Source organism: Apodemus sylvaticus, chromosome 15 (assembly GCF_947179515.1).
Source record: "Apodemus sylvaticus chromosome 15, mApoSyl1.1, whole genome shotgun sequence".
NCBI lineage: Eukaryota > Metazoa > Chordata > Mammalia > Rodentia > Muridae > Apodemus > Apodemus sylvaticus.
This window is the reverse complement of record NC_067486.1, coordinates 65,602,101-65,629,228: the sequence shown is the minus strand read 5'-3', so window position 1 is coordinate 65,629,228 and position 27,128 is coordinate 65,602,101. Positions and strand designations below refer to the sequence as shown.

At 48.1% G+C, this 27,128-nt stretch overlaps 1 protein-coding gene across 4 annotated transcripts in view; it reads left to right on the top strand.

Moving 5' to 3' along the window:
• Nucleotides 1–27,128, top strand: part of Mylk (myosin light chain kinase) — a 255,320-nt gene that overhangs the window by 139,856 nt on the left and 88,336 nt on the right. For all 4 annotated transcript variants that reach the window (XM_052159226.1, XM_052159227.1, XM_052159225.1 and 1 more), the window contains exons 9-15: nt 683–1,197; nt 1,692–1,898; nt 7,673–7,807; nt 11,464–11,616; nt 24,258–24,395; nt 26,043–26,240; nt 26,826–27,075. In XM_052159226.1, the coding sequence (XP_052015186.1) occupies nt 683–1,197; nt 1,692–1,898; nt 7,673–7,807; nt 11,464–11,616; nt 24,258–24,395; nt 26,043–26,240; nt 26,826–27,075 (1,596 nt within the window). The remainder of the gene's footprint in view (nt 1–682; nt 1,198–1,691; nt 1,899–7,672; nt 7,808–11,463; nt 11,617–24,257; nt 24,396–26,042; nt 26,241–26,825; nt 27,076–27,128) is intronic.

Below are 27,128 nucleotides of genomic sequence, written 5' to 3'. Positions count from 1 at the left end.
CTCACATATGGACTTACAACTATGGTCCTGTAGGGCATAATAAACCAAGACATTAATTTTAATCAGTGGGTTGAGAATACCCTTTCTGAAAATTCTACATTTGAGCACAGACCAGGGAAGTGTAACAGCAGGTGAAGAACAGCTCAGGAGAACATACTCCAAACAGAGGGAACCATGCTGGAAAGCCCTGAGAGGAGGTCTTTGGGGTCCGGACAATCCCCCGTACAGCTATGGTAGCCTGGCCGGATACTGGTTAGTGGTTTGTGTAGCAAGAGGCAGCTGGGGCTCTGCCACTGCAGTGCCCACATTTATTCTTAATAGAGTGGAAAGCTGAAGACTTCTTGGCCTTCAGATGATAGAACTCAATTTACGTCTTTAAAAGGTTGTCTGCAGTGGCTATTGAGGATTGGATTACAGAGGGGCCTGTGGTTGGTTTGAACTCCAGAGCCCCAGGAAGAAGAAATCTATCAATGCACAGGGTTGGAAGCAAGGGACAGTGAGGGTCAGGTGTCCCCTGGCTCTGACTTGGGACACAGAACAAGCTGCAGCACTGTGCTATTTACTTTCCCCAGTGGGCCTTGTGGTAGCTGAAATCTACCGTGGAAAATAATGTTTGCAGAGTAACCAGGTGGCCACTCGGTCCCTGGTGCCTTCTCCCCTCCTGACCGCCATTGTCGTACAGGTTGTCTGGGAGAGGAACCAAGGCCCCCATTCCAGACATCAGGAAGGAGGTGACCAATGGACTCTCCAAAGACCCAGAGACTGTGGCTGAAAGTAAAAACTGCCCGAGTCCCCAGAGGAGTGGCTCCTCAGCCTGGGCCACCAACAGTCACCTCAAGTCCCCACAGGAGCCCAAGCTGAAGCTGTGTGAGGATTCTCCCAGAAAGGTCCTGCAGTCCTCCATCCTGCAGAAGACCACCAGCACCATCACGCTGCAGGCCTCGAAAGTCCAGCCAGAAGCAAGAGTACCGGGCTCCCCCCTCTCTCCTGGGGAAGAGAGGAAGAATCTGGCTGCCCCTCAGCAAGCTGTCACACCTCCTACCAGACAGTGTGGCCTGGGAGGCCCAGTTGGGAATAAGGTTGTCACTGGGAACATCTCCATAGAGAGCCAAAGGGAGTCAACATTCCCCAAATTTGAGAGCCAGCCCCAAAGCCAAGAAATCACTGAAGGTCAAACAGTCAAGTTCATCTGTGAGGGTGAGTAAAACTGATTAAAGCGCTGCTTCCCAAAATGTATCCCCTTGATGGCCGTTCCTTTCCTTCAGCACACCCCAGTCTGTACCTCCTGTATCCATGGATCCCCTTACATTTGCTCCTCCAGGAAGCTTCCTTCCAGGGTCTTCCCTTTAGGAAATGTTCAGTCTCCCAATGCATCGGTCCTATGCTCTAACTCACCCCTGGTGTCTCCATCATAACAAACACACTGCAGGGGCCCTCCTCTCTGTCCTCCTTTTCCTGTCCCTGTCTCACCTGGAGAACTGGCTCATCACCCCTGTTCTCCCCCACATCGGGCCGCTACCTCTCACAGAACTTCAACTCTGTGAATGCAGGATCCAAGTAGAGGCAGGTTCAGAAGTAGGGAATCAGTTCCACCCAGCCTGAGGTCTTCCATCCTGGTCAGTCCCTCTTCACCCCACCTTATAAGCACACAGCGCTTCCTGAAGGCACATGTTCCACACATGGCCCTGTAGTTTCAGGGATACCAAAGCCTGACGTGGGCTGGTTCCTGGAAGGCATCCCCGTGAGGAGACGAGAAGGTATCACTGAGATGTATGAAGATGGTGCATCCCACCACCTGTGCCTGCTGAAAGCCCGGGCAAGAGACAGTGGGAGATACAGCTGCACAGCGTCCAACAGCCTTGGCCAGGTGTCCTGCAGCTGGACCCTCCTGGTGGACCGTGAGTACATCTCGCTAGGTGTGCTGACTTTCGTGGGTTCCCTCTGCCTCAGGCAGTTCAGGTTCTCCAGCTCCACACCCTAGTCTTCCACCATCATCCTCACCCACAGGCCAAGGGAGAAGTTGCTACTCCCATCCCCTGATTCTTAATCAGATGTTTACTGCAGAAACACATCAAAACAGACATTCCCCAGTCCACTCCAAGGCCACAGCTACATTGACAGCTACATTGTTTTAGGATCCTCAGCTGTCCAAGTAGTGCCATGACTCAGCCGTAACCACAGAGGATGAGCGTTCACTAAATATACGGGCTTCAAGAAATATGAGAAGGTGGGGTACCACGCCTTTTCTGCTTATTCAATATCTGTTTATAGAAGCTCAGGATTTAAACCATATATAATCTTCCCGCTCCAAAATAAATATTTTAATGTCTTTTAAACAGAGCCAGTGCTGAGCTTGTTGGAATGCTGGTGTCCATCCCAGTTTACTCTTGTAACATAAACATCTTCCTATAGGATTAAATATTTTTTGAAGGCAAACTTTTTAGAAGCCATATAATACTGTGAGATTGGACACAGATAATTTCAGCATCTTCTCGTTTTGTTGACTATTTCTGATGTTATTATTTTTCCACTGTTAGAGAGAAGCTATTATGAATTGGACTGAGCATACAAATCAGAGGTAGAGTGCTTGCCTAGCTTGCAGGAGTTCCTGAGTTTGATCTCTGGCACCAGAACAGAAGAAGAGAGAGGAAGTTGGTCAGTCAGTCTATATTCCTGTTTGTTTTTCTACAAACTTTTCCTCCTGAGCTAAGGAGAACACCCAGTAGGCAAAGGAGCCTATTGTTCAGCCTGATGACCTGAGTCCGATCCCCAGGATACACATTGTAGGAGGAGGGAAGCAACCTCCTCAGGTTGTCCTCTGACCTCTTCTCCCTTGCTATGGCATGCGCACATGCACTCACACTCACACACACACACACACACACACATACACACACACACTCACACACACACACATACACACATACACACACACTCACACACATGCATGCACACACACACACACACACACACACTAAATAAATGTAGTTTCTAAAAATTTCCTCTTTAAATACATAACGCACTATGGTGGGCCTTAGGCTCATTCAAATCATTGGTAAACCTATTAAACGAGACCACAGTAGTAGAGTCACCAAGTAGAATACACAAAGCAGGGAGCTCCACAGGACCAGCAACCTTTGCCAAGTTATTTTAATGCATGAATTTCAGGGAAGTAGAAAGGAGAGAGGCACAAGGTACAAAATATTTAGATTAAAAATTATAAATAACGTAAGTGTTGAGCTTTTTTGGACTTTGTATGACTCCAACTGAAACAATTTTTTTAAAACATTTATTTATTTATAATGTATACAACGTTCTGTCTGCATGTATGCCTGCGTGCCAGAAGAGGGCACCAGATCCCATTACAGATGGTTTTGAGCCATCATGTGGTTTCTGGGATTTGAACTCAGGACCTCTGTAAGAGCAGTCGGTGCTCTTAACTGCTGACCCATCTCTCCAGCCCCTGAAACAATTTTTAATTTTTTTGTGAGACATCAGAAAAAATGTATATGTTGACAAATATGAGATACCTGGTGCTGTTTAAGGTCATAATGATAGTGTCATGGTTTCTTTTTAACTTATTCTTGAATGAAACATATGTGATTTCTGGTATTTGCCCTAAAAATTACTTCACATTTGGACAACATGGACAAGAATATCAATAACATAATATTAGTATATATAAATAGAAATGAGTGCTAGCCACACAGGGATTCACTCCATTACTCTTTCTACTTCTATGTCTATCTAAATATCTCCACAGGAAATCACTCAGTAGAAGGGAGTGTATCTCCTTTGGAACTGGAGTTACATGCAGTTGTGAGCTATCTGTTATAGGTGCTGGGGACTCAACCTGGTACCTCTGAAAGAGCAGCAAGTGTTCCTGCCTGCTGAGCTGTCTCTCCAGCTCCCTTACTTGCCCCTTTACTGGGATTTTACTGTGAACTTCTTCACAAGGAATGCTATCCATTCCTTTTGGAGATGGAGCCCCTGTGGGCAGGGTTGGCAGACCCCGCAGCTCCTGCTTCATCAGCTGCTCCAGGCTCCATGTCTTGTTAGGGACAGATGTGTGTCTTCCTTGTTAGGGACAGATGTGTGTCTTCCTTGTTAGGGACAGATGTGTGTCTTCCTTGTTAAGGACAGATGTGTGCCTTCCTTGTGTTGGGGACGTGTGTCGTCAGGTCCACCAAAGACGAATGAGATGTCTGGAGTGCCGAGATTCTCCTGTGGTTTTGTCTGCTGTGAATTTGTCTAAATCTTAGAGAAAACAATTTCTTTCTTTTCTTCTTTTTCCTTTTTTTTTTTTATTCACATCTTGGGGTAATTTGTCTCTCATAAATTCCTATCATTTTGCTGTTATTTCTGTTGGTTTGTGTGGTAGGCAATTTTGAGGCATAATTCATGTAACATAAAAGTCATCCTTCAAAGTTTGTAATTCACTGGTTTTAACACATTCACAGAGTTGCATGGCCATCACTTACCCATCATGGGACATCGCTGTTCCCATGGCCCCAGCTCCCATAGCCGTGGTTTGTTATCTGTCTCTATGGATTTGCCTATTCTGAACATTGTGTATCAACCGCCTCCCATAGCATGTGGTCTTTTGTGTATGACTTCTTCTCTTAGAAGAACATTTCCGACCTTCATCCTTGTGTCGCTCCTGCCGGTACTTCATTCGCCTTTGTAGCTGAACAGCACCCCGCTGTCTGGATCACCTGCCGTGTTTGTCCACTCGGCAGTGCACGAATGCTTGGTGTGTTTCTGCTTTTTTAGATTTCATACATGAATACACTGCATTTGCACATTTCCACCCCTCTCTCTCCTGCTCCAGTTCCTCCCACATATCCCCATCACCACTTCTATGCTTCATGACATATTCTAATATAATTATTATTGCTTTATACACTCATACATATGCACACACACATCCATTCACACTTATACTCACATACTCACACATGTATGAACATATGTACACACACATTCACACTCACACATTCACACACACTCTTACAGACACACACACTCACACATACACATGCACACACAGACATTCACACTCACACACATATACACAGGCTGTCACAGACACACCTACACTCATACCAACTCACACATACACACATTCACACACACACATTTTCTCTCTTACACACACACACACACACACACCCAGAGAGAGAGAGAGAGAGAGAGAGAGAGAGAGAGAGAGAGAGAGAGAGACTTAGTCCAATTAATATTACCTGTAAGCACAGGGTTGGCTACTTAGGATTGGAAAATCTGTCAGGGTGCTCTCTTCCTGAAGAAAACTGACTCTCCCTCCCTTAGCAACCATTGACTGCTTTTCCTAGGGGTGGGCTCGCTGTGAGCATTGGGGGCTAGTGCTTTGCAATGCCTTTGGTTGTCGAGCCATGTGCTGGTGCCATGTTTGCCTTTGAGGAACTGCAGACTGGTTTCCACAGTGGTGCCACCAATCTGTTCCGCCAGCAGTGTACAAGTGTTCTGATTCCCCAACACACTCACTCACAGATTCCATCAACATTTTACACATCTGTAGTTAGTTCTCTAGGACTTTGACTTGCATTTCCCTGATGACTGACGTTGAGTGTAATTTCATGCACTTTTTAGACATAGGCATATTTTCTTTGCAGAGCTGTCTAGTGAAAAATTGTCCAATTTTTAAAAATTGGATTTTTTTTGTTGTGGGGTTTTAAGAGTTCTTTATATATTTGGGATATAAATCTTGTATTGAATGAATGACTTTAATTATTTTGTCCTATCCTATAAAGTCTGGATGTGTTATCTTTCTGTCCCTGTGATCAAATATTTGACTGAAAGGAGGAAAGATTTATTTGGTTCACAGTTCTAGGATTCAGTCCACAGCCATCTGGCTCTGCTGCATTTGGTCCTGTGGAGAGGCAGGTCTGTGTGTGTGTGTGTGTGTGTGTGTGTGTGTGTGTGTGTGTGTGTGTGTGTGTGTGTGTGATGGATGAGATTTCCCAGCTGTTGGCAATCAGAGAGTAAAGCAAGAGATGAAGGGCTGGGTTCCGATATGCCCTAAAAGTACACCCCTCCAGTCAGTGGAAGAGACCGTGGATCTGAAAACATGTTAAACTTTAATTAACAGCAACACGGATGGGGCTGGAGAGATGGCTCAGAGGTTAAGAGCACTGATTGGTCTTCCAGAGGTCCTGAGTTCAATTCCCAGCAACCACCTAACTTCCCAAGAGTCCGTGACTCTTGGGAAGCATTAGTAGCACCAGACTGCTCATCACGTGCCCGTGTGGTCATCTTGGTGATTGGGTTAAGAGTTGGCGATGGCTAACCAGCGTGTCTTCCAGCCTTGGATGAGAGGCTCCGCATGTGTGTGAGCAAATCTCCAGTGCTACCGCTGGCATTTACAAGTTAACTTAGCCTGTACTTCCTGCTCTCCCACCACCTGCCCTCCTGAGGTCTCTAGAGAGAGTGTGGTCATGGAGTCATGGAGCGTTGGTGTGAACTGTGCCTCACTGTGGATCTGACTGTGGGAAATGATGAACTTCACCCGTAATATAGGCTGATGATAGTGCACCCTCAGAGTTTGGTCACTATCACAGCTAGAAAGGTACCTGGCCTGTCACAGTCCCTCCAAGTTCATGAGCACTGTCAATAATCCCTGCAGGGCAGTATAGCTTGCCTCTGCCTCTCTCTGGGAGCACCACTTATGTCTTCTAATTACCCCGTTGCCCTGTTGACTCTGCTGGTTTAGAAGCCAGAGTCTGGCCCTGTTGCTCTCTTATTTACTTACTTACTTACTTACTTTTTACATATGTAAGTGCACTGTCACTCTCTCCAGGCCTTGGATCCCATTACAGATGGTTGTGAGCCACCATGTGGTTGCTGGGAATTGAACTCAGGACTTCTGGAAGACCAATCAGTGCTTTTAACCTCTGAGCCATCTCTCCAGCCCCATCCCTGTTGCTGTTAATTAAAGTTTAACATGTTTTCAGATCCACAGTGTGGAAGGTTTGAACTTTGCAAGTTCAGGGGCATGTCTCTTAAAACAGAAAATTCATCAATCACTCTGTGTGTGTGTGTGTGTGTGTGTGTGTGTGTAGCACTGCCCTCAGTCACTGTGAACCTTTGACCTAAAACAGGAAACAGGGCTCAAGCCACACTTGGAAAACACATATGATTCATTCCTGGAATTGGAAAAAAAATTTCAAATAATTTCAAATGGAAATAATTCCCACCATGGACCTGTAGTTTCTCAAAATATTTGAACCATGCAGTAAGCCCGTGTGGTTAGTGATGGCATGCATAAAGAGGAGAGATAGAACACAGAGTCACACCCAGAAAGAGGGGAGAAGGCACCCCCAGGATGATCAGGATAGCAGAGGTCAAATGTCAAAGGTAGAGGGAGAGGCCCAAGTCACAGGGAGAAAAGGCCTGGTGGGAGTGCCCCAGCACTAGGGAGCTCTGTGACCCCGGAAGGCCCCTCTTAGCTGTACCAAGTGTACGGCAGGCATCAATGCCTTTCCTCCTTAAGGAGGAAGGTAGGCAAGACACAGCCATCTGCTGAGGAAGCCCAGGGCCCAGGATGATTGGGTGTCACAAGGCTTGGGATGACTGGTTGGTCAGCAGGTGGGTGAGCTAGAATCTGAGAAGGCCTATTTGTTGTTTGCCTTTATAGGGCCGAACATGAAGCAGACAGCTCCTTCATTCTCGAGTGTTCTGAAGGACTGTGTTGTCATTGAGGGCCAGGATTTTGTGCTACGGTGCTCTGTACGGGGGACCCCAGCACCCCGTGTCACTTGGCTGCTCAATGGTGAGTGTCCCCCTGCTCCAGTTCCTTTGGCTTGCCTGAGTTCTCTCTGCCCTGAGTCATATGTGCCTCAAAAGGGCAGAAAAGAGAAGGCGTAGGAACTGGCTCGGCAAGCTCCTCTGCCCTTTGGGAATTCTGCTGCCAGTCTGGCAGGGCGGCTGTTAGAACTCACTTCGTTCACGTGTATAGAGTGGGCAATGAGATACCTGCCCGGAGACGCACACGCAGCTCCGGTCCATGCCTTGTGATTAGACTCCCAAGAGATCATCAATAAGCCTTTGTTGAGTCAATAAGTGAACATACAGATGGATAACCCAGTGACCTACATCAGAACGTAGCCAAAGATTTTGACCTTTTATTGCGGGGCAGGTGGATCTAGAATAAAAACTAGTGATTTGTTATGATGTTAATTGTAATTCTATAATTAAGTAAAGCTCTTTGACTTTTGTTTTGTTTTTGAGACAGGGTCTCTCTATGTATCCCTGGCTGTCCTGGAATTTACTGTGTATCAAAGACTGGTCACGAACTCATAGAAATCTGCCTGATTCTGTTTCCAAGTGCTGGGATTAAAGGTGTGCACCACCACTGCCTGGCATTAGTAATACTCTTTGAAAAAATAATTAGCAAATATTCTCATCCTTCTCTTCTTTTGAGGACCTTCTAATTTTAAGATTAAATTTTAAATTTAAGTGTGAGAGAATGATTTTAAGTGAGAACAGCCCATTCAGTGGGCAGAGCTGGGCAGAGGCTGTTGGGGACAAACCACAGGGACCTGCTAAGGGGGTACTCTACAGCACAGAGTCGTCAGATAACTGATCTTCCAGGTCGGAGGCAGAGCGTTTGCCATCTTAGCCAGCTCTCGAGGCTTACAGCACAGGCTTCGTAAGAGGCAGTATCCACCTCTTGTCATCAAATAGTCCCCAGGTGTGTCATCGTCCTGACCCTTTGCTGTAAGCCTCTGTGTCACCCCAGTTCTCTCAGGCTTTGGCAGGGAATGGTCTTTGAGTGAGAGCAGGTGTTGTGTGCGCTCCCTCCAGTTAGCTACGGTAGGTAGGGGAGAACTGAGGTTTGCCCTCACCCAGGGGCAGATCCTGGGACTGATGGCAAGGACCCAGCCTGCTCGCAGGAGAGCAGAGTGAGCCTAAGGATTGTGGGTCTGAGTGAGAGCTTCACCTTGACTGGGCAAAGCTACACAAGGGTCAAGGAGCATTTCCTCCGGAGAGCCAGTTTGTAAATCCTTCCAGGTGTCCTGAGTACACACCTTGGTAACAACTGTCTAACTCCACCATTGTGGCATAAAGACAGTGGCAGTGTGGGAAGTTTATGGGCACTGAAATAAGAATTTCATGCAATTTCCTCATGTCATATTTTTTCTTTTTTATTAAAAATATATCAATATATTTTAATATATTAATGCTAATTACACACACATATATATTACTTAAATAGCGCTTTTGGTTTGCCAACTATGTGAAACCAAATTGCATAAATCAGTACAAAAAAGTTTTTTTTTTTGTGCAGTGGACAGTGGTTAACATGAACTCACAGCAGGTCAATATGCAGGAAATGCGTATCATCAGAGTGCTCAGCACAGGGGTTAGGGTTAGGGTTAGGGTTAGGGTTAGGGTTATATGCCATATTCATCCCAAGACTCGGGACCACCTCAGAAGATCATGAGATCCAGAAGTAGAAAAGGGTTGGACCGAAACAGTGTCTTCTGGATGAGACAGGAGCACTGTATTCTGAACCCACAACAGCTGTGGCTGCCTGCATGAGGCCTGTATGAGACCCAGTCAGTTAGCAATCTAGCACGGAGCAGGGATGGGCTCATGAGCCCCCACCCCTAGATAAGGAGCTGTTGGTAGTTGGAGGCTCCTGGGGGAGGGAGAATCTGATTTATTTATTTAAGGGATTGGCCCCTGGTAGGCCTCCCATGCTCCATTCCCGAGAATATATGAACAGCATAGAATGGACTTGATGAGTTAATCAAGCAAGTAAAACAAAACAAAATGGACACAAAGTTGCAGGCTGAGGTGGGAAGGGATCTGGTAAGGGTGAGGGGGGAGAGTTGTGGAGACCATGACCAAAGTGCATTGTATGAAAGTATACACATATATATGTGTGGGTGTGTATATATATATATATATACTGATTAATACATATTATTATATTATTATATGTAACAATACAGTGTATTATAATAAAGTATGAAATAGCTATATGTTGTATGTTAAATAATTAATATTAAATGTAAATAGTTAAATGTTAAAATTTAATAATTATTATCATGTAATAATTAATAATATATAATAGATTGCCAATGGGATGTGGACCATGAGTTAAAGTAGTGGGAACTGAGCATGGGGTAGATCTTGGCTATCCACACTTTTCCCACTAGAGGGCAACAGAGCTTAAATTCACCTTCAATGGCTGCTAACTAGTCCAAACAAGCCTCAAGGCTGGGCGGTTCATAACTGTCAGTCATGATATGTTCTGAGCCAGACAGCATCTTCTTTCTTCAGCAGCTAGAAGGGAGTCAGGGGTTACACATCCCAAAAGACAAGCTTTCGTAATGTTTGCCACGCATGTTGGGACCGAGGAGTCAGGCTAACAACAGTCATATAGCATGCTGGTGAGCTCAGGCTTAGGATGTCCTTGTTACAAAAATGAAAGCGAAGGGCACTCGGTCCTCCCAATGGTAAGGCTCTGGCCCCTGCCTTCCCTCCCCCTCTCCACTCCTCCCGTCACACTTCTATGGAGTGCAGTGGATTGGGAAAGTTCTTCCCCCAACACCCCCTTGCTTGGCAGTCTCTGCAAAACTGTCCTGGAGACATGAAGTGTTGTTATGTACAGAAGAAAACATTGCTTTGTGGGGAGGGCTGTTTCTCACTAAACTGCCCAACTCTCCTGCTTCCCACCCTTAATTTTATGAGGTGCAAACTAGAACTGGGGGCCTGGCAAGAGAAGGAACTGACAGTTGCTTCCTATATGGCAGATGAACACATTCCTGCTGGCAGACCAGACCCTTCAGTAAGGAGACAGACTATTTCCCTATAAATAAAGACTCCGTTATAGAATAATAACATTTTAGAGCATGTAGTTTTATGGGCAGCACTGATGCTAACTGCTTACAATCTATTGTCATTTAGGACTGTATATAAAGAGGGTTTCTAGTAAAGGGGCCATTTATTTTCTATTCTCTGTGTTTATCCTTTCCTTGAATGCTAAAGTGTAGCTTATTGCACAGAGGAAATGAACATAATTGTGACATTAGGGCGGGGCTGCTGCTTTGCTTTCTGATCAATATCTATAATGGGAAATGGAATCATTTATTTTGGAGACATCTCAAAGGAGCTGAGAGCCACATGTTCAGTGGGTGAGGTTTTCTCTGCCTGAGCCTGGGCTGTGGAACCAAAGACCCTGCAGGATTCTCCCCAGGTGTGTGGAATGGCGATTGCCCCAGAATGCCAGCTATCTGCCCTTGCTGTCCTGCATGCCAACCTCTTCCAGAGTGACTCTGCCCTGTCTTTCCAGGCCTGCTCTCGTCCTCCATGGATTTGGGCCAGCCCAAGCGTCTGACAGTTGCCTGGCTGAGGTCAGGGATGATGCACTACCACCAGGTGCTCCTGGCCTGAGCTCTTCTGTGCTTCCCTCTGCAGGGCAGCCCATCCAATTTGCTCACTCCATCTGCGAGGCGGGCGTGGCCGAGCTCCACATCCAGGATGCCCTGCCAGAGGACCGTGGCACCTACACCTGCCTGGCTGAGAATGCCTTGGGGCAGGTGTCCTGCAGCGCCACAGTCACCGTCCAAGGTAGGATCTTGGTAGCACATTGCTAGATGCATTTCCCCTACCACCATCTGTCTGCATTGAAGAAAGAATGTTTATAGACCATAGGATTGCTGGCCCAAATCCACAGAGCTGAACTCTAAGTAGAATGGTGATTTCTGGCAGGCAGCTATGAAAGCAGAGGGGCTGTTGGAACATCTAGGGACAAAGGACAGGTTACATACAAAGTCCTAAGCGTAGGCACACAGCAGCACACCTGACATCCCAGCACTAGGGAGCAAGAGGCAGGACCATCCTGATTTCCAGGCCAACCTGAGATGTATAGAAAGCAAGACCCTGTCCCAAATGAAAGGAAGGAAAAAAGAAAGGGAAGTAGGAAGAGGGGAGAGAGGAAGTCCCTGACTGACCCTGAAGGCAAGCAGATGGAAGAGATGGTCTCTGTCATCCCCCGTAATAGCAGTCTATCCCCCATCCCTTGTCCGGACTGGGTCGTGGGCACTGCAAGACTTCAGGAGAGGATGCACATGTCATTGACATGCAAGGGCCTTGCAAATGGTTCTGTGCCTTCAGGGGCTAGGGGTGAAGCAGATCCTGAGACTCCTGAAGAGTCACAGGGTTTTCCTCACCTACCCTGATCTCGCCATTCCCCCATCCATGCTTGTGTTCATCCGTCACCTGCCTGTTGCCAAGCAATCTGATTATCACAGTCATCCATTGATCACCCAGCACTCAGTCCCCGGGAACCTCAGGAATTATAGGCCCGAGACTGACCCTGCTGGGCTGTGGGTATTCATGGTGCCTGTTTCTAGGAAGGGAAGGCATCCAGGCCCACAGGTAAGCCTAGTCCCACCTTTCCTTAGCTCGTGCCCCCAGCTCCTGAGAGTGCCTGTGCCTTCTGGATGCTGAGACTGGATAGAGTGTGCTTGCCTTCCCTGTCAGCTAAGCAGAAAACCACACTTCATTTCTTTTGTCCCCACAAAATTCAGGCCTCACAGAAGAGCCCTCTTGGAGCATAAACAGCCACATTCTGGGAGGCTGCATGAGATAGGGTGACAGAAAAGGGACAAAATGCCTTCTTCCTTTTCTCATCTCCTCAGCTGTATCACCTCACAGAGACTCTGAGGCCTCGGGGTACAGTGTTGTCCCTGTTTTATACAGAAGGGTCTAATGGCCTTGACATCAGTGGAACTTGGACAGCACAGGGTGGTAGGTAAAGCTGGCTTCAGAGCCCAGGTCCTGGGACCACAGCCCAGGTCACCCCATAACTGGCCTTTCTCAGAGTACTCCTCCCATGACCTAAGTTGGAAGCTAGCCACAAGGGGAAGGGAGCTGTCCTTTCCCTGGGCTCAGGGAACTTCTCCAACAGAGAAGGCAATTCGTGTCTGCCCTGTGCATCCATCTGCCAGGAGAGATGTGGGTTTCTCTGGAGAAATGCCTCTGTGTGGAGTCATGTGTGAACCAGTCTGACCCTGCCTTCCAGGAAGCCTTCTACACTGGGGTCAGAGCTAGCAGTGGCCCGTGAGATCTTTTCTGGTACACACATGTTACCAACTTATCTCCATAGTTCTCATGGCACGGCTGCTGGGGCCCTCAGGGAACCATGGTATGAGACTTCCAGGGAAGCACAGAATTCACAGCCTGGTCGTGGAGGCCCAGGGCAGTGGATCTCCCCCTTTTCCCAGAGGCTAGCCAGTCTGCAGTGGGCAGGAAAGTACATGATATGGGCTGGGCCACTTTACCCAGGCTTGTGTCGACAGTTTCCTCTGATAGTCAGCTAATCCACTGTCTGCCTTCAATTGTGTGTGTTTATGTTGGACCAGAATCTCAGCTGTCTCTCTGTCTCTTTCTCTGTCTGTCTGTCTCTCTCTCTCTCTCTCTCTCTCTCTCTCTCTCTCTCTCTCTCTCTGTGTGTGTGTGTGTGTGTGTGTGTGTGTGTGAGTGAGTGTGTGTGTGAGTGTGTGTGTGTAGAGGGATCTTCATATGGAGGATGGGGAACTCTGGGGTGTTCTGACTCGGAGGTGCTGGGAAGGCTGGGGAGGGCATACATCCATCGAAGCATGTCTTAGAACAAAAGGAGAAAAGCTGCAGCGTAGCGCCATCGGGACCCCTGGATCTGCTGTCAGCAGCCCAGTGAGTGAGTGCCCTCCTGGGTAGGAATATGCTGCCCTGCCCAAGCCCGACTGAGGCTCAGAACCATAAATGGAAAACAAGACAGACACAACCACCCTCAGGCCCGATGCAGACACCCCTTCCCAGAGCTGGCAGAGGAAGCCTGGCACGGTGACACTTCTGGCACCCTGCCCCAAGGTGCTTTAGAGGTTCCAAGCATTATCTTGCACTATGATCAGCTTTGGAGTTGCTCTGACTGTCTTAGCAGCTGCTTTGGCTCCAGACCCCTGGGAGTTGTTAGGGGACATATAGGGGACATATAGGGGACGTATTCCCTCCTGCCTCCATTGCTGCTCCATCCTGCCCTAAAGTGACCCAGGCGTGGCTCTGTCACTCTCAGTGTGGCATGGTGGAAAGTGTGGATCCAAAGCCTGCTGCCATTCACCAGTCTCTAGACCTGCCACAGGGGTGTCAACTCTCCGGGCACCACTTTCCTCTGGGTGACATGGGAGCCCTGGCACATGGGGACTAAATGGATGGATCACGCCTTGTTTGTGGACCATAGCATGCATGTTCCATATATGCCATGATGCTGGGTGTCCAAACTTTAAGCAAGAATATCCCAGGAAGTGAATTTACAAAAGAATCACCCTGCTAAGGTATCGTCTGTCTGCTAGGTTAAAAAACAAAAACAAACAAACAAACAAAAAACAGAGGATCAGACATTCAAGGACAGCCTGGGCTACACAGCTCCAAAAGTGAGAAGCATAAGCAGTAGCTTGAGACTGACTTCAGGCCACAGGCTCCTGTGCTGCACCTCAAGACTCCGACCACAAGATGTCGCAGTGCGGCAATGCACTACCCTCCACTTGGCTGTCATGTGAGGATTCTGAAGTTACACACCACGCGCACACACACACACACACACACACACACACACACACCCTGCAGTCTGAAAGTTGAGCAAGTTCTATGCTGAAGGGAAGGCATAGGGACTCTTTCTCGTTTCTTTAGCCTTTGGTCAAGGGTTCACAGTCTTTCAGAGCACTGACCCAGCACTCGGACTGCTCTGCTTGTCTCTGTAGTTCTACTCCGAAAGCCTAGCTAGCTCCCTCAGATGTCCCTTTCTCCCAGAAACCTTCCCTACTCACCTCAGATGTTGTTCTAGGCAGGCAGCAAGCTGCATAGCCAGCACTCAGGCCCTAGGGTGGGAGCAACACCAGCCTACTCGAGATGCCAACTGTGGCTGGAGCCAGGCGAACAGACTGGCAGAACGTTGCCGGAGGGAGTTGTGTCCTGCAGGCCCTCAAGGGTTAAGGAATATTGCTCTGATCGCTTGTGTAAGTTTCTGCAGTCTTCCTGTAGGGAGACCCATTGTCCTCCTGATATTGTATTTAGCACAGGGAGTGTCCTATCCTGTGACCCCCTGTGAGCAGGTGAGCAGTGACAGAGAGCACTGAGGTGGACAAGCCCTCCCCACATTTGGGGAGGCATTGCCTCAACTTCCCCAGTCATCAAAGACCTCAGTGTTCTAGCATGCTTTTAAGAGACCTGCAAATTAGCTCTCAACAGCCCCTCATCAAATATGCCTGCCTCCCCATGATTAACCAGGCAACATATTCTTCCCTCCCATCCAAAATGGATGAATCTAAGTTCCTTCCGTATCCTGGAAGATCTAGAAACAGTTATAACTTCCAGTATTATCAAGTCTGAGTCCTGGGCAGGGGACTTCCTTGGGCTAGGATATTTTCAAATTACACCCCCCCACACACACACACATACCTACACACATACACACATAGTATCTATGTCAAGGCTAAATTCTTAAGCAACAAGATGAATTACTAATCTGCTAATTGTCCCTATTTTGACAGAGTTTCTCCACTAATGGTTTGTTTGTTTAACTAAAGGCATGCTGAGCCTGTAAGGGGTACCTAAGGGCAGAAAACGTGGGTTAGGTAAAAAGATAAAACTCTGATGTGAAATATATTGTATGAAGACATTTGCTAGAGGGTTTGTTAGAAGAAGAGTTCCTAGTGAGGAAAACAGGCGCCTCAGAGGCAGCCAAGTTCTTGACTCTGACCACCTAGGCATGTGGTCACTCGAGGTTTCCTACTCTGCTCCCCCCAGCTATGTGCATCTGGCATAAGTCACGGACCCCACCTCTGTGGGCCAAGCACACTGGCAACCTTTTAACCCTTTCCCTGGCTAAAGAGAGAGTCCTTGAAGGAGGGAAAGCAGCGCTGTCTGTAGCCCATTTTTTTTAAGCTATCCTGAGAACCTCAGTCCACCTGAGCATCTGCTCACAGCCTTTGAAACTTAGGCTAAGCAGTGAGTCAAGTGGAGTCAGTGTATTCCCCCAGCTTTTCATTTTCTTCAGGCTGGGGCCCTCACGCTGCAAGGAGGCTTTGCAGGCCAGGATGTGTCCTGGTACAGAGCTCAGAACTGGAGTCTTGCTTTACTAATTAGACAATTATAGAGGCTCATAACTGTCCGGTTTTACAGCCCTTTGTAGACCGTAAGCCTCCATTTCCTGGCTTACAGACCTTGACCAAAAATACCATCCAGAATGAAAGCCTGATGTTCACAGTGGCAAAATGTGCCCCAGTTAGGACAGCCCAAACAGCAGTGTAGTTTCCAGGCCTCACTGGCACAGAACAGCTCAGGGCTGGCTGTTGTGCCCGCCTGTTTAGAGTGTGATTATAACTTCTAAGACCTTAAGAAGGCTGAGGTTGCAGTGGTCCCTGCCTCTCATCTACAGCCCATCATTACTGGTCAGATCTTTTCTGAGATGCCATGCCTCTTGTCCCTTTTGCTCTCTTCCTTGCACATGTCTCTTAACATTTGCTTCTTCAGTTCTGAGAAGTCAGCGAGAAGAAGAAAGGCCAAGAATGCCATCAAAGCAGTCCCTCAAGCTTTCCAGGAAGGCTCTGTCGGGTTAGGAGACAGACTTTTGTTGAAAGGGAATTCAGATACCTCCCCGGGGATTTACAGCTTGCCAAGTGCCCTGGAAATGGGAAGGGGCTGGGCTGCTTTCCTGCAAGGCCAAGAAACCAAGCCCTGGAATGTGGGGGAGGAGGCACTGGTCCCTGATGCTGGGACCACACTGCATTCTGAACACCAAATAAAAGGAGGAGGGGAAGATTGGCTGTAGATGCCCCTCAGTTGGTGATTTATTGAATTTCCATAGAATAGCAGGCTTGAGAGGGAATCTAATTTGCTGTTGGAATGGTATTTTGTATTGTGGTAGCTAAGGAAAATGGTTCATGTTCAAGGACTAAAGAGATCCTTTAGTAGATCCAAGATGAAGGCCAGCGTGTTCATTGAACATACATTCTGGATCCCTAAACTCGGGGCTTTAGAGAGCAGAAGGCTGGCCAGCGTAGGTTGTCCAGTGGTGGCGGCCAGAGGTGATGATGGCTTTAAGAAATTCAGAATCAAGTTATTTTTCCTACTAAACTCTTCGAACGTTGAGGAAGGACTGTAGAGGGGAAAAGAAGGAAATTTGCTAGAGTGTGCCAAGAGTCACTGCAGCTAGGACCAGTTGCCTGGACGAAGGCCGTGGAAGACTCGTACCGGGTCCAGGAGGAGCCGAAGGCTTTGCTGGCTCATGTTTAAGGAGTAGCTGGTGCTGTTCCTTGTACTGGACCAGGTGGGTAAACAACACAACGAGCTGCTTCGTCCAGTGGGCGCTGAATTTTCTCCAGTTTTCCAGAACATTGCATCTGTTCTTGAACTGAAGTCACCATTGGTTGGGGTCTTCAAGAGGGAGCTCTAAAAGGTAAAGTGTGATTGTGTAGACAGGATGGCTTGCTGAAGTGCCTCTCACACAGCCTTCATCTGTACCACGTCATTTTCACATGCTGCTAAGCTATTTGATCAGTAGTCCATCCTTGGTCATATTTCCTGTCCTCTCCAAGACAGGCTGAGCCTGTCCCTTCTCTAGATGGAACAGTGGCAGTCAGTTCAATGCAGCACACAGGAACCCAAACCAGAGAGACAGAACAATTCACCTTGGACAGTTAGTCTTAGACTAGTAAGTTGTGGAGCTGGTGCTTCCAGACTCTAGAAAGGCAGCCTCTCCTCTCTGGGTTTGCTCTCAGCTGGAGCAGGAAGCACAGCTGTGGGAAAAGCCGGGGGTATATTTAGTCTAGCCCCACTGGAGCTGGATACAGGGCATCCACCCCTGGCCCCAGTAATCACTCCCTTGGAGTCTGTGTACTGTGGGAGGCCATGCCCGCCGTCCAGATGAGGAAGGATGGAGTGCTGTCACCCCTGAGGCTGGCTTCCTATTCCGACCTTAAAGCAAGATGTTCCCAGAGTAATGGACCTCTGGGCTAACAGGCAGCTCTGGGCATGAGCACAGTATTTGGGTAGTGTCTTAGTTAGGGCTTTACTGCTGTGAACAGACACCATGACCAAGGAAAGTCTTATAAAGGACAACATTTAAGTGGGGCTGGCTTACAGGTTCAAAGGTTCAGTCCATTATCATCAAGGAACATGGCAGCATCCAGGCAGGCATGGTGCAGGAGGAGCTGAGAGTTCTACATCTTCATCTGAAGGCTGCCAGTAGAAAACTGGCTTCCAGGGAGCTAAGATGAGAGTCTTAAAGCCCACACCCACAGTGGTACACCTACTCCAACAAGGCCACACCTACTCCAACAGGGCCACACCTCCTAATAGTGCCACTCCTTGGGCTGAGCGCGTACAAACCTTAATAGGTAGTTTGGGTGACCTGCCTTGTTCTTAGCTCCCCAGACAGAAAGCAAGAAGCCTGATCCAGTCCATTGTATTCTTACGCCTCTTGGCCACTGCATCCCTGGGGAGTCAGGAAGGCCACCTTCCTCCTTTGAATGGGAGTTTGCTTGCCCAGTCTTGTCAAGAATTCTTCCGGCTTTACCCCCATGGCTGCTGTTGATGGATTCTGCTCAATCAAAACAGCCAGCGGAATTCAAGAAACCAATCTGTTTATACACTGACTGGTGTTAAATACTGTTATAGGCTCTTTTGAGACAGGCCTTGAACTCACTGTATAGCGAGGCGAATGAATCTGAATTCCTGATCCCCCTGCCTCTTCTGCTACACTGCTGGACTTCATGAGCACTCACTATTATGCCCAGCTTTATGTGGTCCTGGGTGGTGAACTTGCCAGCATTTGTGCACTCTGTCAACAGAGCTGTACCCCACGCCCCACAGCCGCTTTGACATAGTTTTTTTGAATCATCTAAAAGTCCTGCGGTGGGATCACAGCACACGCTATACTCATCTGTGTTTATTTCAGTCATTGGTATTAATGAACATACACAGTCCACCTTAGCCTGACTGGTCTCTGCTCTGCTTTTTCTCAGCTGTCAAAAATCTGCTTTATGAATGAGCTGCTATGTGCTGTCCTCTGTGGCGCTGTCACAGCTCGCTGTGGTCAGCACTGGAGAGTGCTGGTTCCCTTTGGAGAGGATCTGCGGTGTGCCCTGCCTTGTCCTCAGGAGGCCTGAGCGAGCCTCCAACCTGGTCATCCTGCTCATGGTGCACCTTAGCACATCCTGGGCTCACTCTGAGTACACTAGGGAGTGGTCTGGGACTGGGGATCCAGAAAACTAGTTCAGGCTCCTTTTCTCGGGGTGTCTAAAGGAAGCCACTTATGGGGAACCCAAGGCCCTCCCTGTTGTCTTAGTCCCAGTACAGCCCATGTTAATTGGGAGGTTGGCCATTTTTTTACCCTATGGAGAACTTAGGCTTATTGACGGCTGTTCACTGGCCTGAACTCAGGATCATCATATCGCACGTGATTTACCCAGAACCTGCAGGAGGGATTCAAAGCAAACAGGGACACCAACCTACAGACTGGAGAACAAATTAATTCCCAGCATTCTATCCTTCCTTCCGTTGTCCCTGTAGGATTGAAGGGAAGAAAGAGCTGGTAGCCACTCTGGATCCAAAGCCTGAGCTGGTTCCTCTGATTCCTCTCTTGGGGAGGCACAGCAAAGTTCCTAATTTACTTTGAGATCTGTCCCGTGGTCTCTCTAAGCATGACATCACAGAACTTGCTTTGGGCCACTTAAAAACAAACAAGCAAACAAGTCAAAACATAATCGTCGGGGAGGGCTCAGGATCTATGGCTTCTTAGGATGCTGATAGGCCCACTGTGTGACTCTAGGCAGGCAGAAGTCAGCTGGTTCTCAGGAGACGTCTATAAATGACATTGATAATGAGCATGGACAGTGTAGATTTAGGAGGGGGTTCAACTTGGGATTTTCAATTTTATTTTGTTGTGAGAGCCATTTGATAAGAAACCCACTTCAGGTTTTAGATTTTGAATCCAAGCATTTCCTCCTGAGCTGGCAATGTGAGTAATGGTAAGGAGCAATCAGCATAGTGACCCCAAGATGTCTGTCAGCATAGTGACCCCAAGATGTCTGTCAGCATAGTGACCCCAAGATGTCTGTCAGCATTGTGACCCCAAGATGTCTGTCAGCATAGTGACCCCAAGATGTCTGTCAGCATAGTGACCCCAAGATGTCTGCCAGCATAGTGACCCCAAGATTTCTGTCAGCATTGTGACCCCAAGATGTCTGTCAGCATTGTGACCCCAAGATGTCTGTCAGCATTGTGACCCCCAAGATGTCTGTCAGCATGGTGACCCCAAGATGTCTGTCAGCATAGTGACCCCAAGATGTCTGTCAGCATAGTGACCCCAAGATGTCTGTCAGCATTGTGACCCCAAGATGTCTGTCAGCATAGTGACCCCAAGATGTCTGTCAGCATTGTGACTCTAAGATGTCTGTCAGCATTGTGACCCCAAGATCAAACAACCAGTCCCCTACAGTGAGCTGTGTCACTGAGCTGTCCCCTACAGCAAGCTGTGTCGTTGAGCTGTCCCCTACAGCTGAGCTGCGATGCTCTGTAGGGCCATTCACCAAATGCATTTTCAGCTTATGATACTTTGTTGCTTATAGCAGGTTTTTAGGACACCACTCTAAGTTGAGTGGCATTATGGTTGCACATATTGTTTTCAAAACGCCCTGAAGCCCTGAGACAGCCTTAGAGACAGGTGAGGGTGTGGGACTTCAGGTAGAGGCAGAGACCTATTTATATTCCAGACCCAGCTCCAAGTCTCAGGTTTCTGCCTGTGCTGGCTAGTTTGTTATTGTTGTTGTTGTTGTTGTTGTTGTTGTTGTTTTGGTTTTTACCAAGTTGCCACAACATAGTCATCCAGAGAGGAGGTAACCTCAACTGAGAAAATGCCTCCATAAAAATCAACCTGTAGACAGTTGCTGTGTAAAGAGCCCAGCCCACTGTGGGCGGTGCTGCCCCTAGGCACACCCAGGTCCTGGATGACATAGGAAAGCAGGCTAAGCTAGCCATAAGAACTAACCAGTAAACTGCGTTTCTCCATGGTCCCTGCTTCAGTTCCTGCTTTGAGTTCCTGTCCTGACTTTCTACATTGATGGGAGTATGGCCTGAGAGTTATAAACTGAAAAAAAAAAAAAGTTTCCTTCCTAAGTTGTTTTTGTTCATGGTGTTTTATCACAGTAATAGAAACCTAAGACTTGTCTCTTGTCCCGGTCCAGGGCACAGACTCTCCGGCCTTAGACCCAGCAGGCTGCCATGTTGGGTTGCAGCTCTCACCCCACCCCACCCCCACCTCCCATCCCTCTTAGCTCCCAGGGACGGTTGGGTGGTGTAAACAGATCTCTAGACTCCAGCAGCCAGGATCCAAGGTACTGTGGCTTTCCCGAAGTCCCAGGTGAGAGAACAGGCCAGTGAAAGAACTGAGAGAGAATGGGCCAGCCGGGAAGAGCGGACAGCCACCGGCAGAAGGGCGAGCAAGTAGGCATTAGATGCTCCTGCAGTACCCGGAAAGAGTTCCAGTCCCTCTGTAGCGGGGATCAGATGCTCCTGTGGTACCCAGAAACAGTTCCACTCCATCTGTCATGGAGCTCCATGGCTTGGGCTGTGAGGCAAAGATGTAGGAACAGGGAGTCCTCTGCAGAGGGGAAAACATTTTGTCCTCCAGCCCTCTCAGTCTGTGCAAGACAGGAAATTCCTCAACCCTCCCGGGGCAGCCAGCTTTCCTGACCACGGCAGCCCAGGCTACGTGTGGTAGATCTGTGTTTCCAATACAGGCTCCCTAAGTCCACTCTCAGAGCCTCCTGCCAATATTCCTCCAGCAGCTGCACTCCATCAAAAGACAATTCCCCAAAGGGAGCAGGGACCAAGAACACTACCTGGTGGCCAGAGGTGGGACAGAGCGGATCTTAGTCGCTCTTGTGAGCCCGCTTCCTTGTGTGACTCTTGTGGTCTCCCTGTTGCTGCCACTCGGAGGAAGCTTTATTCTGACCTTTATTCAACCTTCTGAGGCTTATCCTTCCATGGTCCCAGAAGCTGACCTGGGAGAACTTTGCTTTCTGTGGCCATAGGTAAAAGTTAACATGAATTGGGCCTTAACCTGGTAGAGGAAACACCCTAGAAACTATCCCCAGAGTCCTTGAGTTTAAAAGAAAGGTTGGAATGTGTTTCCCTATGGTGGTGAAGACCCAAAGTATTAGAGTCCTCCCTTGAAAGTTTGATTTTAAATTAGAGATATTTCATTGTGTTAGTCTGGTTTCTGTTGTAACCAAATACCCAAAGATGGATACTTTGTAAAGCAAAGAGGTTTATCCTACTAGCTCTAGAGAGTTCCTAGCTCTAGAGAGTTCCGAACTCTAGGGGACAGAAAGCAGGGCACAGATCTTGGCAGAGGTCTTCATGAAAGCTCTGTGCTCTATCCTGTCACTAGAAGGATAAGCACTAGAAGCTGGTACATGTGATACCATGTGCTGCAGACTGCCAGTGCAGGTTCCAGACTCACTGTAGAACATCACTCTCACATAAACTAATCCAGTTCTGTGAAACCCGACTCATTCTTGAGAGAACTCATTAAGTAACCAAAGAACTTTACCAGTCTCTTGAGAAAGACTAATCCCTTCGTAGGGGTGGCATCTCCATGGCCTAATCACTTCTTGAAGGACCCCTCTCTAGTGCCTCCATATTAAGGTGAAATTCCATCCTGACTCCCAAGGATCATGTAGAACGCTTGCCTGTCTCAGACTGATTTGATACTGAGTACTACAAACAAACAAAAAGTAAGAACTTCTTGTTCACCCTGAGTTTTAGTTTAAGCCATAGCAACTGCCCTACTAATCTTACTCCCTATAGTACCGGGGGGGGGGGGGGAGGGGAACAAAACAGCAGAAAGCTCCAGGCTAGACACTGGACAGCCTGGGGTTTATCCTGCACATGAAGCAGACAGCACCTTACCTCCTGGAGACTGGTTGAAGCCAGCTTAGAGGAGGATGGCAGGAGTACAGAAAACCCCTTCTGTGAAAAGCTGTCTCCTCAGAGAGCTGAGAGGGAGGAGGTGGACCAAGCCTGCACCCAGGGAGCGGTCCTGGTCTTTGTCCTTTATTGGCTAGCACATGGTAATTGGCTGCCTTTGTTCCTTCCCCACATTTTACTGAAGCATTCTGAAGGTACAGTAAGCTGCATGTATTTGAGGAGTCTAACTTAAATGAGTTTTGGCAGACATGTTAATATCCGTGAAACATTTACCCTGACCTAGAAAGTGAACATTTCTGTTTCTCTTAAGCATTCCTTACTGCTCTTTTCTAATCTGTCTCCCTCTCCCTGCCATAGGTGCCCATTGATAGGCTTTCTGTCTCTCTAGTTTGATGTGTGTGTGTGTGTGTGTGTGTGTGTGTGTGTGTGTGTGTGTGTGTGTGTGTGTGTGTGAAAGAGAGGGAAGGGAGGGCTGTAGGATGAGTCCAGTGTTTTACTGCACACAGGTGAGACTATTGCTCCATCACTGAGTCACATCCTACCTTGTAGTTTTGCCTCCTCAGTGTAGGGATTATAGGTGTGCTTTGCCATATCTAGCTTTAGTTTATTTTTCAAAAAAAAAAAAAAAGGAGGAGGAAGTGGGCTTGGGTGTATAGGTTGCTAGTAGCACATGTATTTATATATGAGATCCTAGATTTGATACCCAGCACTAGAAGGGGTAAGAAGGGGGGGGGGGAGAAGAAAGAAGAGGAAAGAGAATTATTCTGCTGCTTATGGTAAGTGTTGTATGCATATATCATGTCTGGCAAGATTAAGAAGAAACTGAGCATTGTTTGCTTCTGGGGGACAGTGCCAGGGAGCCAGGTTGGGAGGGAGACTTTACACAGACCCTTCAGTACCTTTTGGATTCTGTACCACATGGGCGTATCACTTAATTCAAAAGAGGAAAAGGAATTTAAGAGGAAAAAGTCTTCGTGAAGATGCCCGGTGTGAGCTTCCTCGCTGAGGTCCTTCTAAGGAATCACAAGGTATTTGGACAGGACACTGTGGAGCTTCACTGTGTAGTCTGAGCTGTCAGATCTGAGCATCACCGTGCTAGGCAGTGACATGGGACATCCTTGTTCCCAGTGATCCCCAAGAGCCTCTCGACATGCATCAGACCTGAGCTTCAGCACAGCTATGGCATCTGGTGTGTTTGTGGAGTGCCTGAATGTTTCTCTCCTGTTTTTATGTCTACACAGAAAAGAAAGGTGAAGGAGAAAGGGAACGCCGTCTGTCTCCAGCTCCCAGCAAGCCTGTCGCACCCGTCTTCCTGCAGGGTCTCTCTGACCTCAAAGTCATGGATGGAAGCCAGGTCACTATGACAGTCCAGGTGTCAGGTCTGTCCAGATAGCTCTGTCCTTGGGGTATATGAGAGGGTGACCATGTGACAGTGGGTATCGCTCCTAGATGCCCAGAAACCCACCATGGATCCATCAGCAAGGGGTACAAGTTTCCTGGATTCTCTCTTCTGCTATCTGGGTAGCATTTTGTAGATTCAGGGTTATATGGTCCAGTATGATTAAGATTAGCGTGGCCAGTACCAAGTGAATGTTGGGGAGGGGGGTTGATTGTTTTGGGTTTTGTTTTGTCATTTAGTTTGGTTATTTATTTATTTATTTATTTTTGGATTTTAAAAAGTTCCAACTCTTTTATTCTTAATTAGTAAATATTCACTGTGGAAATTGATGTGTTTCACAATCACATTTTATTCAAAAGTATCATGTACTTTAACCACATTTAGTCATTACCTTTCCTGGCCTGCCACTAGCCCCCTTCCATTTCCCAAATTGTGTCCCTTCCAGTTTTGAGTCATATGAGGAACAAAACAGGGGTGTCCAGTCTTTCCCCTCTTAATCTACATAGTGATTGAAATCCTAGCAAGGGCAATAAGGCAAGAGAAAGAAAAACAAAGGTTTCAGGTAGGAAATGAGGAAGTCAAGTTATCCAATTTGCAGACAATATAAGCTTGTACTTAAAAGACTGTAAAGATTGTCTGAAATGTTTTCAAATGGTGCAGAATGGCCTTTTAAATGAGGACCTCTCAAGTCTCAGACACTGTCTGAGTTGTTCTAGTGAGAGCATAAGGTAGAAAGGAGATGATCAGAGATCCTTCAGACACAAAGAAATATGGCTTGCACCTAGACCAAGCTCCCCTGGCCCTTGCTGGGGGAAGCTCCCAAAGTCCTAGCTCCAAGGCAGAGTAGGCATGAGCACCTTTGGGTGTAGCTGTGGCTCTTGACTCCTAGCAGAGCCTCTGAAAACTGGGGGACCCATCTCTGGCTTCCTCTTCCCCCTAGACCTGTAAACACAATAAACATGAACTGTGAAAGGACCTGAGGACTTGTCCTTCAGAAGATGAAGCCCTTTCCATGATACTCCCAGAACGAGGCTTCGCAGAGATGTCCAATTGGAAGAGATAAGAAGCATTCTGCACATGGCCTTCAGGCATTGGGAGTCTGACCCATGCCGACAAATGGAGTCTGCCCACTCTTACGTCTCCCCAGGGGCCTCATCCCTCTGGAAGCAGAGCCTCGTGGTCAGCTTCCAGATCTAAAGAAGCCCTCACATGGACATTGATCAGTACTCCTCACACATTCCAGAGGCATAGCCTGGCACTGCTACACACTGAGAACCATGTTTAGAAATCCTCTGCAAGCTGAGGTCCTGGGACCACACGTGTGGCGGACCAGTGCTTACAGAGCTCTTTCCAGGGACCGCCTGCAAGGGAGCTGCCGTGGAGTTTCTATGTGAGGCGGGGCAGGGCGCAGAACACCTTCAGGGTTAGGTGCTCTCATTGGGCTCTGTGCCACTCGGAGGGCAGCTAGCAAAGATTAGAGTGACTCCGTTATCTCGGTTAAGGCAGTGTGTGTGAGGAAACTGAGGCAGAGACTTTGTTAGCCAAGTATTAGCATATTAAGCGCACAGTTGCTTCCTGGCTAGGGACGTCCCTCCCTGACAGTCTCCTGTTGCTACTCTGTGTTCAGGGAACCCACCTCCAGAAGTCATATGGCTTCACGACGGGAATGAGATCCAGGAGTCAGAGGACTTCCACTTCGAGCAGAAGGGTGGCTGGCACAGCCTGTGTATCCAGGAGGTGTTCCCGGAGGACACGGGCACATATACCTGTGAGGCCTGGAACAGTGCTGGGGAGGTCCGCACCCGGGCCATGCTCACTGTGCAAGGTGAGGCTGAGCTGCTTGAGGGGGTGGGGGTACAACTTCTGCCAAAGCCATTTAGAGGTCAGGGAAATACAACAGACTACTCCAGCCCCACTGCAGTCTCTGAGGCAAGTCTCCATTGCAAGCTCTCACAGAATGGGGCTCCCTTCCCTGCTCTCTGAAGTCCCTGCTCTTTCTGGGCTGCTGCTAAGCTAGATGGCGTAATAGACTTAATTTGGTATTGATGGTTTGGGATCTGAGCTACAGTTTGTGAGTCCTTTCTCCTGCAGAAACCTCCTTTTCAAGAGGAAATGTAGCACGTGCTAAGTAAGAGTTCTCATCGGTCACACCCGATGCAGTTCATGAGCACCCAGCCTAGGACCCCATATTGCCAGGGCCTATACAAATTCATATTAATACTGTCCTCTGATAATATAACCAAGGCAGATGTACAATACGGATGTACCGTGTCCAAATACCCAGTCTAAGTACCTTCTAGACCACTTGTCCTCTGGTAACACTGTCTTCTGACTTGGTGGAGAATGGAGTGGGTACTAAGCTCCGTGCTGAAGGGCCTCCATCTCTGTTCCCCCCATTGCTTACTTCCAGAGCCTCACGATGGCACCCAGCCCTGGTTCATCAGCAAGCCTCGTTCGGTGACAGCCACCCTGGGCCAGAGTGTCCTCATCTCCTGCGCCATAGCTGGAGACCCCTTTCCCACTGTGCACTGGCTCCGGGATGGCAGAGCCCTCTCCAAGGACAGTGGCCACTTTGAGTTGCTCCAGAATGAGGACGTGTTCACCCTGGTCCTAAAGAATGTGCAGCCCTGGCATGCTGGCCAGTACGAGATCCTGCTCAAGTGAGTCGCATGTCCTGCCAGCTGGTGTCAGCCTCCCCCAACCCCCTGCCCCG